The sequence below is a fragment of the Drosophila mauritiana genome, chromosome 2R (genome assembly GCF_004382145.1).
Source record: "Drosophila mauritiana strain mau12 chromosome 2R, ASM438214v1, whole genome shotgun sequence".
NCBI lineage: Eukaryota > Metazoa > Arthropoda > Insecta > Diptera > Drosophilidae > Drosophila > Drosophila mauritiana.
In genome coordinates this window covers 10,922,992-10,934,484 of record NC_046668.1, presented here as the reverse complement: position 1 = coordinate 10,934,484, position 11,493 = coordinate 10,922,992, and the positions used below count along the sequence as shown (strand labels likewise).

Below are 11,493 nucleotides of genomic sequence, written 5' to 3'. Positions count from 1 at the left end.
CTTGTGACACATTTTTTGGGTGGCCATAGTTTTCCATACTGTAATACAGAAACTCTGGAGCATACTTCATGAGACGATGCAAGACAATTCAAATGCTGTTCCTCTGTTTGATGGTAAGCTGTGATGCATACTTCTCGAGTTCCTTTCACTTATCGGCTAACATTTTTCAGATGAGGATGCGAGTAAGTCATGAGCGGCCCACGTCGAAAAAGCTGCTGGAACAAATGCTGCCTGCTGACACTTTTGACGTCATCCGGAGAATACCTCGCTCCGATGAACCCGGTCCGGATGCCAAAGGCGATCTGATGCTGTTGCATGCTCCCTGCGAGTTTGACTTGATAAGATACACATCGATTAACTACTTTCCCAGTTATTGCCTCCCCGTCTACACAAATCGGCACGTGAACGAGGACTGGTATCGACTTTATAGGACCTACGACACCGAGGGCTATGTATTCGGGCAGTTTTACGAGCGCCTCCAGCGGTACGAGTTGGACTGAATAAATGCCCTTTTTCAGAAAGAATAAGCTCTAGACAAAATCTGTGATATCGATGCTGTGGTAGCGTTGCAGAGATCCCAATCGCGTGTGTGGCGAAGGACGCAGACAGATAACACATTCCTCCGTGCTGAAAATCAAATATAATTAGTCGTGGGAAACAACTAAAAGAATATAAAAATGGCCCGTTGGTTTATAAAAAATATAATACTTTAATCTGATCTCTTATAATGTAAACTATCATGCAATACTTAGGGACGAACGGATGTGCTCTACATGTATGTCGTATACGTATATTTGTGTATGGTGTTCATTCATAGTGTCCAGTGGGTATAGGACTTGTTGATGTCAGTCTACAAGAAACGATAAACAGAAAAAAAGGAAAACCCCAATCAGAAACACAAGAAAATAAATAAGAACAAATAGGATATCTAAAGCCAACCAACCATGCAGAATAAACTTAAAATTAAGAACTCATGTAGGGAAGTGCACGGTTTTAAGAAGATCACTTTAGTTGGTACGAGTGTGTTAGTATATTTAGAGAACGGGTGCAATTTAACTTTGGGATTAATTGGGTGGGTGGATGTCAAAGAGGAAGAAAGCATATACATGAGCATTGCGTATACGCACCGTAGACTTTCGGTTCGCGATCTCAGCGAGTAGTCTTTTGAGGCGCGATGCCTGAAATGGAAATTAATTGGTTAAATGACAACGACGACAACAGCGAACAACTACAATATCAGCCATAGCCACATCAACTAGGTAGTGCAAATAGTGAAAAGCCAATATGTCGACAGCCAGGGTTATATAAATACAATCCAACAACAATAATGTGCTAGAATGCCAAATGAGTGCAGTCGCCCCTCAATGATTGGTTAGCCCACCTGCGATTCTTGATGGAACTGTTCCGATGGATGTTCCTGCTCTCCCGCCACCGGGTGAATCGATGCCTCAGCGTCTGGCGCACCTCTGAGTTTAGGAAACAGTAGAACAGAGCCACAAAGAAGCCCTAAAGAATGGATTTTCGAAGTTCAAGGTTTATGGTAAGACTGCCACTTAATCTATATACCTGCGTGCTTATGAGGAAGGCTCTTATGGCCTCGAAGAGATTACGTCTGATACCCTGCTCCGGGCCGGTTAGCACCAACAGATAGGTGATGCCAAACAGAGGTATCAGCACCAGCAGCGCCTTCGAGGCCTTGTAATACTGCCGCGTTTCCAGGGTATGAGCGGAACGTAACTTAGTGATGAGTACCTGAACGATATGATATAATAGCATGAAGTTAACGCACTTAAGCCAGAAGTTAACCGGGGTACTCACCCACATGATGCGTATGAGGAATACTAGATTAACCAGCAAAGCCAGTGATGCAGGTACCTTGAATATCCAGTCAATGTGAGATTCACGCATCCATGCACAATCAATTTCCAGCTTGGGAAAAATCAGAAAAGGTTAGCAAGCATATCTTGGTAGGTGGCAATTGGTATCCTACCCCATTGAAGTGCTCGTTCTCGAGATGCGGGGCAAATGCCTTGGCAATGGACCACACCAAAATGCATACGGCTGGACAGCCCCAGCCAATGAGGGCGTAGATAATAAAGCTAATGTTATCACTGGAGAATGTTTGCACCACCAGCGTGTACAGATAGAGGCCTATAAAAAGCAAATGATAAAACCGAGGGAATTCAATTGATACCGCCTTTGAACTCACCCTCCACAAACATCCAGAAAAAGTTGGTTAGGTAAAAGTACTGAAACATGATTACCAGCGTTATGCAGCCAGCCTGACTAGACTCTGTGGTTATCTAAGTGAATAATTAATTAGTGGAGAGGGCTGTATACTTTCCGGCTTATCTTACCACTTGCAGGAACAGTGTGAGTATCCACAGGAGTGCGGATGTGATGTAGGTGAGGAACAGATTGGCATGAATGGTGTTTCGCAGGCAACGAAGATCTCTGTAGAGTTTTAAACATGAAAACGATGCAACTCATGTGTGGCACTACAACTCACTTAAAGCTGAGGAATATGATGAGGGCCACCACCAAGGTGGCGAAGCTCAGGAAATAACCGCAGGCATATATGATGGCCGGCAGTTCGACGTTGGGTGAGAAGTCGGGCACCACCGGTATGGAGCCCGAGTTCTGATGACATCGATCATAGTCCGAATAGTGATCCCACGTTCCGTTTGGAAAGCAAAAGCGGGTGGCATTGTCTGCGGATATATTGCTTTTATATATGATTTAGCCCAGTCTGGAATACCCACCTGTGGTGTCGTAGTGCACGCCCTTGAATTCCTCGAAGCAGGGTAGCACAGCCAGACTGCCGGCATTTGTGCGTGGCCAGCACAGGACCGAATCGAACGAGCTGGGACATTGTAAAATCTGTGAAAAATAACAATCGATTTCAGATTTCATAAACAATGATAAGTAAGTAAACTTCGTTGAGCATTTACTGCAGTATAATTAGTGTTTCCCTTCTGTAAACGCAACTGACCTAGCCCAAAACCCATTAAATCAGAGTACATAAGATTTATGCCCCGTTGCTGACTCGGTAATTATAATGATGCCTTCATTGTGGATCCTGGGCATTTATAGCTCTGACGCATGATTTTCTTTTTAATCAATTGAGTTTCCAAACTTTACACACACACACCAGCTACCGCTTTATTTATATATTTGCAATGGCGTGCTAAACAATTTCGTGCATACGGATACACCAGGTATATATGTACATATGTATATATATATTAACGTTAAGTATACGACCCGGTGATTGTTTACCCAGTCCAGTTCGTAGCGCCAAATTAATCGCGACGCGCTATGGTGGCGGTGTTAGAAACAGAGCTCCATTGATATTTTTTATTGACCTTATCAGGTGACGGAGACTCTTCGAAGAATTCCCCAAATTGTCAATTCTTTTATGGTGGTCTTCCATTACTGATAAGCCCGGGAAGCTTTTTGCGACAGCTAATGCGATCGGACTTAGCCACGCGACAAGTGAGTTGTCAACGAATAAGCCAAACACTGGGACTGGGAACTCCGTCAATATTTGTTTCTTTGCTCTTCTGATTTTCACTCATTAGCCTCCTCATTTGTATGAATACATTTTATGACATTTTCGAGGAATAACGCCCTTGATCGCGCATTCGGTGTAAACAAAAATGGCTAAATGCAGCCTCAAGTGGATTTCCTTGGGTCTAGTTTTGTTTACAGGCCTGGTTTTTCATCGTATCGTACTTAAAGTGCAAGAGATTGACGGGCGGATGGATTGAAGCCAATTATTTCGGAACAGAAGATGGATCAATTAGCGTGTGCGATTAATTGGGAAATTCCTCAATCGGCCAAAGAGATGAATTCATTTGGCAAACAATGGCTAATTAGGAAATATTTATTGGCCGGCTCGCTTTTTATTTGAATTGCCATCAAAAACGTTAATGATTCAATTGAAAATGATGGATTGATATAAACATTGATACAATAGAGCAATCTTCAGATTAGAATCTTACTATAACCATGATCGTAGCATTCATATATTTGCGATTCTATTAACTTTGTATAATTGTTAGATATCTAAATGTGAAAACAGACGATTATCGATGTGCAATCAAGTACATTACGTGGTTTAGTGTGCCATTAAATAACTGAGTTGTTGGATTGACCAACATGTCAATTACTAATGAGCACTAAATATTGCATTGACCGAATGACCAAATAGGTGGAGTGCTAGGGAATTAATGCCCCATCCATCGGAGAGGGATAAGAACCGGGCAACGCCCAACCCATGAACAGTCGTCGAGACTCACCCGCTTGGCACCAGATGCTAGGGCCTCCAGGGACGCCTGCTCCTCCTCCCGCTGCTGCTGCTGCTGACACTGTAGCGTGCGGTTCTGGAGCTGCCCCCCACTGCTGCCCTGCTGGGCGCCAATTAGGGCGCTGGCCCGCTGCAGCATGTCCACGGAGAAGTTGGCGATGACCTTGGCCAGGTCCTCCTGCGAGGCGTCATCCAGGCTATCGACCAGTGCCCTCAAATCGTCGTCTGCCATGTGTGGGAGCCGGTGCGGGATAGTGAGTTCTCAGAGCACTTGGTGCAATATGGAAGACGGCAGGAACCTGTCAGCGAGGCGTCTCCGCTCCTGAACTCTGGCACTTCACGGGCACTTTCTCCCTCTCCGCCGTGCGATGCGCAATTAAACGAATCTGCGCAAATAAGCCAAGAAAGAAGTATTCGTTATCAGTTCAAATAAAGAGTCTTGGCCACCGAAAAAGCAGCGAAAACTGATTTCAAGTCCACAACCCAGAAGCCAGAACAGCCTCCATTCGCTCATACAGGTATAGAGATATGCTATATATTATAAAAAGCATTTATTAGCTTGCTGGTTAAATATTTTTGGTTGCCGTGACTCAACAAATTATCCAGAAGGCCAAAATTCAAGGGTCCATATTGTGTTGATTGAGGAAAATAAATACATCCACATATAGGAAACCTGGCAACTAGTAGAGCATTTTTGGAAAAACACTCTTAGTTTCCACGATGAATGGTTTTCGCATTTTATGTTAGAGTGTATACAAATAATAAAAAAAAAATCTGTATAAATAATACATGCGAATATCACGTGCCCATGTGGCTCTCTTTTATGGGAGTGGGCTCAGATTAAATCCAGATAACTGCGGCGCAATCTTTATGGACATCGTAGTGGGTTTGTCATGGGCAACCAAAGGGCAGGAACCCAGTGAAATACTTTTCCACGACCAAAGCAGCCGAATTGAATCGTTCGAAAATCGTTCCAGACCGTCTGTCATTATATTTGGTCCCACACCCCGATCAATTATTGGCTCGTCCAGCCATTAGATCCCCATTAGCAGCCATAACTCTTTCCCGCTCGATAATGTTTGCTGTAAGCTGTCGCAATGGAGATTGCATGCCAGTGATAAACATTCTGATTCGCACGGGTGGGAATGAGATTGGATGGCATTCGTGAGATACTTGGTCGGAGATTTAATTGGACTTGATGGAGCTGATAGTTCGGGCGGTAATCGGTGCAATTAAATCAAGTTTCTAGTCGCAGGCCAAGTTTTGCATTCGAAACTTTGACAGTTAATAGTTTTCAAAAGAAATAAAGGTTTATCACTTTGTTGAAGAAATAAAAACAAACGCCACGCACAACAATTACATGCAACAATTAAGCAACAAAGTAATTAAACTAGTCCGACGGCAGTAACTTTATCCGTTAATTGTAGATGGTGGGGGCGACTGTGACAGATGTGTAAACCAGGTGCATGTGCGTTTCCACCTGGAAACCTACACCCTCCGACGAGGGTAGAGATCCCGTGCTCCCATTCCCCGCGCCGCCGTGATTAAAACAAAGAGTGTCAAGTTATTTATTAATGAACAAATACCATGGCAGCGAGCTGTTCACCGGGTCGCCGACTCATCACATCTCATCCCATCCCATCGCATCTCATCTGGGCACGACTCACGCACAGAGCTTTAGCCACTTTAACTGCCGGAGGCTAATGAGTTGGCCAGAAGCTTTGTCAGTGTCAAGTTGGGAGATATGATAACACGGCGGAGACCCATGGCCGGAGACCCATGCACACATGTCGGCACCATATCTGCGAATGTCAGGGTTCTCCGTGCAGTTGAATGGGCCATCTTGGCCATGTCCGACCGGCTAATTACGTCCTATAAATAGCCTCCAACCACTTTGATCTCGGACAGGGCGGGTCTGGTAGGAAATACCAGCTGCACCTGCAGCGCGTTGGTGGAAACCGCGGAATCCGTCCGAAAATGTAAAGTAGGCGTACCTTTCTTTCCGTGAGAAAAAACTTGCTCTTTAAGACCTTAAATATGGGCAAAATATGACATTTAAACCACTGCTTCAACTCAGAAGCAAAATATGTTCATAAAAATCATTTTTCTTAGGAATAAAATGTATATTTGTATACATCATTTATATATTGATATATAAATATATAAATTGTAATATAGATTTTCTGATTTCCAAACGATTTCATGCCTTTGTTTGAGAAATCAATGAAAATGAAACTATTTCTCGAGAATAGACTTTAAATGTCTGTTGAATGACAGCATTCATCGAAACTTTGCTTTCTGTGTAGGGATTCAATTAAATTGAAAGCAGATCCTGGAAACGACCACCGTTCTCCGCCTACTCCGCCTGCTCAAAACCGCTCAAAACCGCTCATCCCACGCTGCCTTTTCAGTAGGCAAATATTTGGCTTCAATCCCGAAATGGCCAAACATCTGGCATAGAAGTCGTCATGCCACAATCTTAAGCTCTCCATCCAAAAAAGAAGCAGCGATTTATTTATGGGCTTGGCAAACAAGCGCATTATTTGGACGAGCGCGTGCTTGTGGTTATCGCCATGATGCTGCTGATGCTGATGATGATGAGGATGATCATCGTAATCATCAGCATCCGTGTCATTTGGAGCCAATGGTGGGGCAACTAATCTGGCCCCAAATGCGCCACAATTAGCTGCCCAGTAGTCAAATAAACATTTGCACTGTTTGACCAATGTAAATAATAATAGCGCCAAGTTTCAAATGAATCGTGGGCATCCAGTGCTTGCGGCTGGTGCAACAGGGCGTATGCCTAATATTCACTGGCCACTGCACACTGCTCTCCAACATTCCTGTTCCACAACTGCTGCTCCTCCGATGATTTATGGAGTGTCAAAACAAATGAAAATTAATTGGCAATCGGCATGTGGGCAATGGAAAGGCCAACGAAGACGGACATGCAATCCGTAACATGCGCGCTTGGCCATCAAAATGGGCCGATTAATAGCGAAACTATGGCAATGGAACTGCAGGGATAGTGGAATACAAGGAACTTCCCGACACTTCACACATGGAAAAACCATCCAACTCAAATGGCTTATTCATAAAGTGATTAATTGTCATCCATAAATCAGAAATTGCTCCTGTACTGCAAGATGGCCCAAATACCATGCGCATATTTCATCTTTTACTCAATAAATGCCAGGAAAAACAATCATTATGTTTATGAAACCAAATTAGCATATTACATATTTATTTAAAATTTCTGGAATATTTCTGGCACAGGTGAACATTACAAAACAAAAGCTTCCTTGAAAATCTTATGCACATAAGTTTGAAATATCAATGTAAGATATATAAATTTCAGAATCTTCCAACTGAATATTGATTTTAGATACTTTTTAGCTCTATACCAAGCATAGTAGTTTTCAAACATTAATGTTAAAGTTCAATGTTCAATGTTGAGTTATCTTGGCATTATCGATATACCAATTGGATGGTCATTTCCAGCCTGCCTTATCAATGAATTTCGCCGAAGTGCAAAGTTATACTATCTTCGAATCAATTAAAAGACATTAAGCCAACGCCATATGCCATATGACAATGGCGGAGCGTGATAAAAACCACGTAAATGAAATGTGCTGAAAAACACGAGCGGTAATAAAAACTATGGGCAGCAGGAAGGCAACAGCTTTATGAATGAACGAGCCCGCCCAGCGAAGCGTGTATGGAAGTCAGAAGTCGACGACAACGTCAGCTGGCGGAAGAATCAAATCCAATCGAATCGAAACGAATCGCATTGAATCGAGGCGAATTAAATCGAAGCCAATGGAATGGCAGACGCAGTCAGGCGGCATCATATCGATATTTATGGTTTTGGCCGTCCGAAGGCAAATAAATAGATGGATGGATGGATGGATGGATGCCGGGCATCGTCATCCTTATCCTCTTGACCATCAACCCGTGAGACAAGGTAGTCTAAGGCCAAGCAAAACACACACACACCCACCCGCATCCACACCTACACCCACACGGACACGGCGAAAGTTTACAAATTAAAAGAAAATTGAAACGAAACCAAACACACAGACTGGGGGGAAGAAGGAGCACCGGAGCACATGGCGTATGAGCAACTGGGACCGATATCAAGCATACGCCGCGTTGCCAGACGACTTCATTTCACATGCTTACTAATTTTATTGGCTTACAACGGCATAACAAATTCTGAAGATGCTTTTGAACTCGCAGGCGGCATTGGATTTGCAGGGGTGCCATCGGTGCGGAATCGTAAATATGTTTTAATGCCCTGCCAAAACGGAAAGTTGAATAAAGTCGAAATGAAACAAAAATATTTCCCTTTTCATTTGCAATTTTCACACAACTTTGGCAACGAAGCTGCGGGCATTTTATTGCCTGTTGCAGGGCAGGTGAGTTGGAGTCGGAGTGGGAGTTCAAGGAGCAGGAACAGGAACAGGAGCAGGAGCCATGGAGATACCCAAAAACATGCATAATAATGCCAGCCCGTCATGGACACACGCTCAGATACATAAACATGATGTAATTTTAAAATTTCATGAGTTCATGCAAAGTTTGTTTTATCTGTTTTATGGCAGCAGCGCTCCAGGGGCACTGTATGCAGAAGGGGTAGATAGATAAGGACCACCAGCATCATGGATTCCAAGCCAGGAGCAGCTGCTAGGGGAGCAATCAATAGCCATTAATATATTCAATTAGCTAACCGCGGCAGGGACGAAAACTCTGCGCAAATAGTGACTTAAAGTGGGGAAATGTAAAGCAAATATCTGATTAACCATCAATTTGCATACTCAATTAGCAGCCCTTTGGGGTCGTCAGCTCAAATAGTTTCTTTGCACTTCAGAATCATTTGTTACTTTGTATTTTCTATATTTATATTGATATTAATAGGTATAAGTCTGCATAAAAAACAATTATATACATATAAGTCTGATGGCTTATTAGTTGCTTTAATTATGAAGAAATATGTGAATTTAACTATGATAAAACCGAAAACCTCTATGCTTAACTTATATTTTGTCTCTGTGTAAGAGGTTTTCAAGGTCGAAGATCAGGGGGGGGGGGTTAACGGAAAGGGCAAACGAACAAAGTCACTCACTTCCTGACACACAAAATGCATTTAGAGTTAGTAGATCGAACAAAGGCCACTCGAAATTGGCGTACTTACACTCGAAAGCCATTTGCTAATTTTAGCCCCAACCCCCAAAAGTTTTCGCCCACTTACATTGCCGCCTGCTTCTTACAATCGAGTATAATTAAATTTTCGTATTTACTTAACAATTCATATTGGAGAGTCAGTCGCAAACAATTTGCGCCCTGCTGAGTCCCGAAGCCAGTCGCGATTTCGCATCCCCTGTTTACCTTTTTTGGGACCCGGGCCAAAGGGGGGGCCTAATGAATCGGGGGGTGCGAGTGGAGCTGGCGAATGAATATAAAGGGTGAATATTACAAGTGTTTATATTTGCTCAACAACAACGACATCGTGTCTGCGTGAGTGTTTGTGGGCATGTATGTATGTGTGGGCGTGGTGCACATCGAAATATGCATTATGGCAGAATTCTCAAATGCAGTTCAGAAATAGCTGGAGGATGCCCATCCCGCCGGATAGGAATTAATTAAAAATCGCAGTGCAGGATGCAGGAAGCAGGCTGCGGGAAGCGGGTGGAGGGGGGCTCATAGAGGACACGATGTCCCCAAGCACCTCGAGGCCCACTTTATCCGGATAATCCGAGTCGTAAACATGCAAATGGAGCAAACACATTTGCATATATGATATAAAATCGTGGGGAGGTGAAACTGGCAAACAATTCAATACGAACGTAGATAAAACAATACTTTCAAGAACTTCCAGAAACTATTTATAGGGCAATTTGTCTTCCAAACCATTGAGCTCACACCTCACATTCACACGTGATTCCAAAGTTTTCCACAATTTATCTATATTTCTTTTTATTTATTTACTGCTACAGCGAATTTTATAGCAGTAATGATAGTTGAAAGAAGAAAATATACCTAATTACTTGTAAAAAGGCTTCTCAAAATGCAAAAAAGGACTCATAAAGGACTCATGCTAAAATTATATAAATATTAGTTAACTAAGCCCATAACGTAAGCTGTTGTTTTTCTTGTCGTGTTTCATAAAGAAGTGTATATAAGATTCCCTCCGCGCCACGACCCCCCGCCTTCACCATGGAAATTTGTTTTTCGCTTTTTGTGATGCTGGCAGCGGATAATCCGACGGCCATTGAGTCTAATCAGACGTTTATTCTTCAATTTAAAGTCTATTTGCGGACTTCTCCATTGTTTGCTAATGGGAGCAAGCTGCTAAGTGATCATCGCCACTTGGATTTTGATTTGGTTACGGATTTGGACCCAGTGCGCCACCCGTGGCGCTTTGCTGAATGTTTTTGTTGCCCCGGACAGCGCGGTATTTGCCCAATTTGTTATGCACCGGCCGAGGAATGGATCTTTTGCGGCTGGATCTGGATGTTTGGGATCGTTCTGGGGGTCAGGGCCTCCCGATCTGACGCCCCATCCCGAGCTAACTGGCGAATTCACGAATTAGCGCCCCTCCTTCGCACTCACATGGGGTTTTCTTATTGTTTTTTTGCACCTCTTTTCTTGTGCGGAGCTTTAAACGTTTATCGCCTTTTTATCATTATCATTTATTTGTTTGCATTAGTTAACACACACGCACGATCGCGAAATGACACATATTAGGAACTTGGGAACACGTTTAATTTTAGATGACATCGAATACTTCCCGAAAACAGCGACCGAATCGAAAAAAAACTGGAATAACACAGAAACTAATACGGAAAACAGAATTAAGCCTGCGGCGCTCGTGGTATTTAACGCGGATGCTGCGCTCTGTGCGAGATGGCGAGATAATCGGAGGAGCACCAGCCGGGCCAAGATTACGTGCAGTCCAACGACAGACACGGCGACCTGGCACACGCGTCCAAAGGCGGCCAAAGACAGCGCCAAACTGCGGCCAACGGGGCGGATGAAAATGCGAGCTTTGAGGAAAAGCACACCCACACAGCAATCGGGGCTTCCACACACACACACACTTACAGGATACAACACCAGTTGAACCGAAACTACCGCAACAAGTTGAAAAGCTCGAGCCAAGAGAGCGACGAGAAAAAGTGGGA

The 11,493-nt window shown here is 43.5% G+C and overlaps 2 protein-coding genes across 5 annotated transcripts; one reads left to right on the top strand and one right to left on the bottom strand.

Moving 5' to 3' along the window:
* Positions 1-62: 62 nt before the first annotated feature.
* LOC117135873 lies at positions 63-510 on the top strand. The gene is made up of 2 exons (XM_033296411.1): positions 63-113; positions 171-510. The coding sequence occupies exons 1-2, from the start codon at positions 69-71 to the stop codon at positions 498-500; spliced, it is 375 nt and encodes a 124-aa protein (XP_033152302.1). The 5' UTR covers positions 63-68; the 3' UTR covers positions 501-510.
* A 2-nt stretch (positions 511-512) lies between these two features.
* On the bottom strand, positions 513-11,307 carry LOC117135871 (diuretic hormone receptor). 4 transcript variants are annotated; one of them, XM_033296407.1, is made up of 12 exons: positions 10,922-11,307; positions 4,302-4,695; positions 2,763-2,880; positions 2,510-2,711; positions 2,358-2,454; positions 2,210-2,303; positions 1,991-2,151; positions 1,819-1,929; positions 1,567-1,752; positions 1,382-1,506; positions 1,128-1,178; positions 513-627 (listed from the first exon to the last, which is right to left on the bottom strand). In XM_033296407.1, the coding sequence occupies exons 2-12, from the start codon at positions 4,539-4,541 to the stop codon at positions 531-533; spliced, it is 1,482 nt and encodes a 493-aa protein (XP_033152298.1). In that variant the 5' UTR covers positions 4,542-4,695; positions 10,922-11,307; the 3' UTR covers positions 513-530. The 4 variants fall into 4 exon arrangements, with proteins under 4 accessions (XP_033152298.1, XP_033152299.1, XP_033152300.1 ...); XM_033296409.1 differs by lacking the exon at positions 513-627 and adding an exon at positions 709-850; XM_033296408.1 differs by lacking the exon at positions 1,128-1,178.
* Positions 11,308-11,493: the final 186 nt, after the last annotated feature.

Coding starts and splice junctions, on each gene's coding strand:
- LOC117135873 (XM_033296411.1), top strand. CDS start 69: ATGAGACGATGCAAGACAATTCAAATGCTGTTCCTCTGTTTGATG. Junction 114..170: donor TGCTGTTCCTCTGTTTGATG/GTAAGCTGTGAT, acceptor AACATTTTTCAG/ATGAGGATGCGAGTAAGTCA.
- LOC117135871 (XM_033296407.1), bottom strand. CDS start 4,541: ATGGCAGACGACGATTTGAGGGCACTGGTCGATAGCCTGGATGACGCC. Junction 2,712..2,762: donor CGTGCACTACGACACCACAG/GTGGGTATTCCA, acceptor ATATATCCGCAG/ACAATGCCACCCGCTTTTGC. Junction 1,179..1,381: donor AGTTCCATCAAGAATCGCAG/GTGGGCTAACCA, acceptor TTTCCATTTCAG/GCATCGCGCCTCAAAAGACT.